General features: G+C 39.5%; 1 protein-coding gene across 1 annotated transcript in view; it reads right to left on the minus strand.

Annotated features, from left to right (window-relative positions):
- Nucleotides 1–5,230, minus strand: part of LOC139664164 (sodium channel protein type 2 subunit alpha-like) — a 33,923-nt gene extending 28,693 nt beyond the window's left edge. Inside the window, exons 1-2 of the mRNA XM_071542896.1 lie at nucleotides 4,964–5,230; nucleotides 1,219–1,337 (exon numbers count right to left, since the gene is read on the minus strand). Of these exons, the coding sequence (XP_071398997.1) occupies nucleotides 1,219–1,337; nucleotides 4,964–5,230 (386 nt within the window). The remainder of the gene's footprint in view (nucleotides 1–1,218; nucleotides 1,338–4,963) is intronic.
- Nucleotides 5,231–6,000: the final 770 nt, after the last annotated feature.

Consider the following 6,000-nt stretch of genomic DNA (forward strand, 5'->3'; position numbering starts at 1 on the left):
ATGGTACTTTTTAAAGAACAGTAGGTAACCTACATCCTTGACTGATAAAATGACAACACCTTTACTGACTGAACCTTTTATATTTTAGAGATAGTGAATTATAGATAGAGATATTATTAAATAAGGAACTTCAATTAAGGATCTTATTCCATAATGAACTCATGGTGTTTTGGAAATGGGACTCTTCAAATGTAGTTCAGAGCATAATAATGTCAATTATTACTATTCATATTATTTTTCCTCCAGTTGCTGAGAATCATGGTAGATAATACTTCATATTCACACATTTTATGTGTGATAAAAGTACAAGTGTGCCAGACAGACGCTTCGTTATTGATAACATAGAAGAGATAGAGTAGAAAGATTCCCTCCTGCATGCAAAGGACCAACAGTCTGTCTGAGAACTAATAGGCAGCCGTCACATGATGTAAAATCTCCTTGCTCTTATTTCATTTTGGAGATTAAAAGAGGGATATCAGGGGATTTGGTTTGCGATGCCAGAGAGGAACATTACAAAGCTGTTTCAAAAATGGGACTATGGAAAAATCCAATAGAATCTTACAGGGGAAATCGGTAAATATTATAAATTGGCTTATCTGCCAGAATGGGATGCAGGGAGTGGCTGTTACACTTTTTTGTGGCATGAAATTAATATCTTGCTAGGAGCATTTTCAGAGGGTTTTGTTTTCAACAAAGCTGCCTGATACGTAAGATAATCTTCATGTTATCACAAAAGCCAGGATATACTGACATTAATATTCACTTTGAAGTGAAACACAATTTGAATGGTTGTCAATGGTTGTCTTATAGGTGAGGCAAAGCATCACCTGACTATCTGTACAACACTGTCAATGTTGGTGTATCACTCTCAAGACATATATTCTGTATGCTTATACTTCTTACTATTATCTAGTTAAAAAATCCTTCATCATCGTCATTTTCCTCAAGCCTTTTCCCAGAAAAGGGTGGCAAGCCACTATTACATTATCCCTAATTTCATTAAGCTGTTTATCCATCAACTAACTAATTAAAGTGACAGATAATGTGATCTAATGCCAACAAAGAAAGACCAACCTGACTTGCTTCCCCAAACAATGACATCATTATTTTACATAATTTAGAGTATGACCAGTCATTACATCACTAGTGTGTGCAGCTGTGCTCGTGGCACAGGCAGTGGCAGGCAGAGACACAGGTACTGGAAATCAGAAAGGATATGAATGGACTAAAACTTTTATGGCGATTGATCTGATAAAGTGAAATGGCGTAAATATGTAAAGCGCAGATGTGGCACTGAATCGGAAGATGGCCTTCCCTTTGTTAAGTACTATAAAAGTCTGCAGAGTAAACAGAAAAAAACACAAATCATTAGTGACAAAATCACATCTTTCAAACATCATTTATAGCAATCAGTTAATCTGTGTATTACACGGTAGCATTATAAAGAGGTGTAGAAAAAGTCATAATGTAAATAAGTTATTCTTTTCCCTTCCCAAAATAACTTTCCTACCATATCAATGCACATTTAGATCAACTAGTGCAGTGCCCGTTCAAAACGTGCCCATTCGGAACGGGCCGATTGCTAGGCCTCCGGTATTGCTGCTTGCAGCTTTCTCAAGAACCGCTCATCCAAACAACTTCACACTCGACACTGCGCTTCCAGACGCTTGCTTTGAGCCCCGCTGCTGCACAGAGTGCTGTTTGCTTGTTTATTCAAAGTTTATTAATACTGAACGTGTCGCGTGTCCATTCCGACACTGCGCGTCCATTCCGACACTGCGCGTCCATTCCGACACTGCGCGTCCTTGGGTCCCCAGCAATACACCCGCCAAGTGTGAAGTAGATCGGACGAACGGTTCTCGAGATATGCGAAGGACTCACATACAGACAGAGATTCCTTGCTTTATAGTATGATGAATGAAACTGCTGGGAAACCAAACAGCAGTTCTAAGCAGCAGTTCAACTGTTTCCTTTGACCAGCAGGGCTGATAACACAGCCGCTGCTTTGAGTCTACGACTTTGTCTACCATCTGTGTTGACATCCACCGTAAGCACTTTTGCCTCCAAGAAAGCAGGGCACTATTGTCAACACACTGAGTGAGCGGGGCCAGTTGAGATAATGGAGGCAACTCCAATGCGGGCTGAACCTCTCGAACAGATGTGGCATTTATTTAAATATTTTTTCGTCTTTGGATAATCCTCCCATCCAGCAGCGCTTCACATGCCAAAACAAAGAGACCCTGAGAATGACTGCCACGTCCTTTTTCATCTCTCCATAAGCGGCCCATTAATGGGCAGAGGCCTGATCTACCGACTCTGCAAATCAAAACTTGCTAATCCCATTCAGCGTCCACTAAGAGGTCTGAGGGCTCATCTTAACTAACTGCTCTAAAATGCCACTTGGAGAATTCAGTGAACAACCTTGATTCATCTGAAGGGTCACTGACATATCATGTTCACAAGTCCTGGGGATAGTTTTACTGATCATTGATGATGTATTCAAATGCATCAGAGTGTATCAGTAAAACAATAGGGACAGGGTAAATTAAATCTATGTCTGAGTTGAGTAATGAAGCTGTTTACTAGGCACAAGAGCTTCATTGATGCTGATGATTTGCCAGCAATTTGTCATCAGTTACAATTTTGCACCACCAATAACCATTTTCTGAGATCGTACCAGGATATTGATGACCGCTTGAAGATATTATAACACCTCCCGTGGTAAATGACACCAACAATCTTGAGATAATTAGTTTCTTATGTTATCAAAAAATAAGATGAATTGACGAATCTCACTTTTCTTTAACTACCATTTGTCACGTGCTTTCTCAGAAAGAAAGCAGTACAAGGCCTATACAACAAGGCCTGTTCTGAGAGGGAATATAAAGAGATCATTTTCTTCTATGGCACTGGCATCTGTGATGTGAAAATGATTAGATGTATTATTGATTTAATCCCCCCTTCTAAAAGATGCACAAAGTAAGGCAATTTCAGTAATGCCCCTGCCTCAATTGCCTGTAGATTACTTTAGACAACAACAACAACAAAAATCCCTCTCTGGTGCTACAGATAACTGCTGGCGTTCAAAGCTATCATCAGATACAATTACTGGACAAAGAAAGATAATATACTGCCACTACAATCCATATAAGTTTACTGAGCCTTGGTTCATTTATGTCAAAGTACAACACATTAGCTGAAAATGGAGACAAAATAGCTCAAGTCAATTCATCAACTACCAATAATATTTTATAAATAAACTGACTAGTAACAACAAATCAATGTACATTGTGTTTTCATTTATGTAACCGTGGCCAAAGTAGTTCCATCAGTTACAGTACTTTCCCTCAACAGATGTCACAGCCATTAATAAAACACGTGACTCTAATATTCACCAGTGAGGCTTCTCAAATACTAGAGCTACTCTCAGCCATAAAATTCACACCATAAAAGCACCTATAGGATGACAGCAATTTCTACACTTGGGATGTCAAAATGTCATCATGTTACTTATTTGTCAATTCCCCCACAGTATTGCTATTCTGAAATAGGAATTTAGGCCTGAAGAGAGTCACTTATGCCCGCCAAGAAATATAGTGGTTTAATCAGGCAACAGTTAAGACTTTTTACGAACATGAGAAAAAATTCTGCCATAACAAGGAATTTCGAGCCTTGATAACAGGATGAAAACCCATCCCTTTAAATTAGAAACCCAAATGAGGCTTGCATTATCGAAGTATAGAATAAAGCATGTGTCATGTATTCATGTATTCACACACATTTATAATGTGATGGATCTGACTACTGCAAGCTGTTTGCAAGATGAATCAAACGAAAAGCACTGAACAGACTATTAGTCATTGTAGATCTATTCACTGCCATTTAATGTTGACAAATTGAGTGACAAATCTTCACTATCTTTGACCATTTCACTCAGGTGCCAGTAAGGACTGAATTTGTCCTGTGCCGATTGACACAAATGAGCCAAAGTGACAATATCTGTTTTCCAGTCAATAGTGATCATCCCTGCAGATTTCTGCAGAAAACAAACCAAAAGAACAGTTCTTGGCATCAGGAAAACAAATAATTTTGTGTTTTGGATCACACTGAACTTTGGAAATCAGTATGGGTCTTCAACATTAAACTTACATTAGCCTGATGAACAAATGTTCTCTTGCATTTATAGGTTACGGTGGACTGGAATTTGTAACTTCACAGGAAGTCTTTTTGAAACCTGTTTCTTTCAATGGCTATTGAGGAAAGAGGTGGTGCAAAATGCTGCTGACGTCATAGTCCTTTTAAGTAAATTTGCTGAACTTCAAATGTAAAAGTTGATTGCAACAATAACAAAAAGTAATGCTGTCATACCCTGAGCTGGTTCAGTGTTTAAGTTCCCACCTCTGGAGCCACCTGAGCCCAGACTGGCTAAGGATCACATTTCACCATAGCTTTCTCTCCTGTGCCTCCCCTATACTTTGTCTCCCTCACTCAACTGCCTAAGGAAATATAAGATGCTAAAAGGTGAGTGGCCTGTCCGCTTTCCTTCTAAAACGAAAAGAAATAGCATCTCCAACAACAGTTTTTTCTTTGTTCCATCCATGGTAAGTTAATGTAGCTACCTGTTACCAACACATAGTGGTCAGACAGGTTAGTTTGTAGTTTGTTATGCACTACCTTGATTTCAAGGTAAACTGTGGAGGGTCCGGTAGAGTTTAATCTATTATCAGGTACTTAAGCAGCTTATATCTCTTAGGAATTGCCTGGATTGGAATGTAACTAGTGTATATACCTGAACCCCCTATGACCCCTCCACCTACACCATCACATACACATACACACACATATCGACACACAAGTACACCTTCACACTTACTTCTTGTCCAAACAAATATGCACATGCCTGTCCATGCTAACACATCCATTCCCCTCCCACCTACACACACACACACACTGAAACTCTCACCCTCTGGTTCTTGAAGTAAAAAGGGTCGATGTCATCCAGTGGTACCCCAACAAGTTCTGCAGGGATGTCACCATAGATGCGTGGGAGCTGCTTGCCTGCTTCCAGGTCGGCCCTGGGTTTGGGCAGCTCCACGTTCCCCAGATCCTCCTGGTAATCCTTGGCGTTCTTGGCCTGCTCCTCCGCAATCCGCTGCTCGAGGGCAGCCAAGGATTCGCGAGTGAACCGCCGCAAGCCATCAGGACCCGTTGGTAACAGCATGGCTGCCATCTTTTCATCCTGATTCTCCTGTACTAGAATTTACTTACAGCTACAGGTGGGGCAGAATGAGTGAGGACAAAGGAAAAAAGCAGAGATGGGAGAAGGGAGAAAATAAGTAATCTAATTCACTTTTCAATATCTTGCACATAAAACCTTACGAAAAAAACAACAACATTCTGTAGCTTCATTGATTGGCATTCTTAGTTCTAATAAGTTCACAACACAGTTCATCATCCAAAATGCTATCGTTACTGCAGTGGTTAGCACAGAAAATTAAAAGTATCTTTAACAACATCCAGTGTAAACTTTGTGATTTGACCATGAATGGAATGCAGCCCCAATAAAAAGTTAGCTTCACAAGAGCAAACATTTATACAGGTACATGGTTTGCAACTGACTTGAAATGAGCATTTGGCAATGAAAACATCTTGCCAAACAGAGGAGGAAACCTCAAGAAGAAAAGATAATGCTTGTGTGTTAAATGTGTGTTCTCTTTCCATTTGAATATTAGCTAGTGCTGTACTGATCACTTTCTGATCTCTTTCCTGTTTATCTTAACTTTGTACAAAATTCCTTTGAAGAGCGTTTGAATAGATATGGTGCTGAATTTATGCCATAGTAAGAAAAGAGGTGTGCCAAAATCACATATCAGAAATCTGTTATGATCTTGTGCTTCATATCTAAAAAAAACAAAAAAATGGCAATGTCAATTTAACAAAGAGGATATAGTTCTGCTTCCATTTATCTCATAGCTCCACATCAGTGGAGCTGGATGGAAA

The sequence above is a fragment of the Centroberyx affinis genome, unplaced genomic scaffold (genome assembly GCF_046629955.1).
Source record: "Centroberyx affinis isolate AG114_WGS23_722 - 3 ecotype Tasmania unplaced genomic scaffold, CSIRO-AGI_Caff_v1 ptg004204l_1, whole genome shotgun sequence".
Classification (NCBI taxonomy): domain Eukaryota; kingdom Metazoa; phylum Chordata; class Actinopteri; order Beryciformes; family Berycidae; genus Centroberyx; species Centroberyx affinis.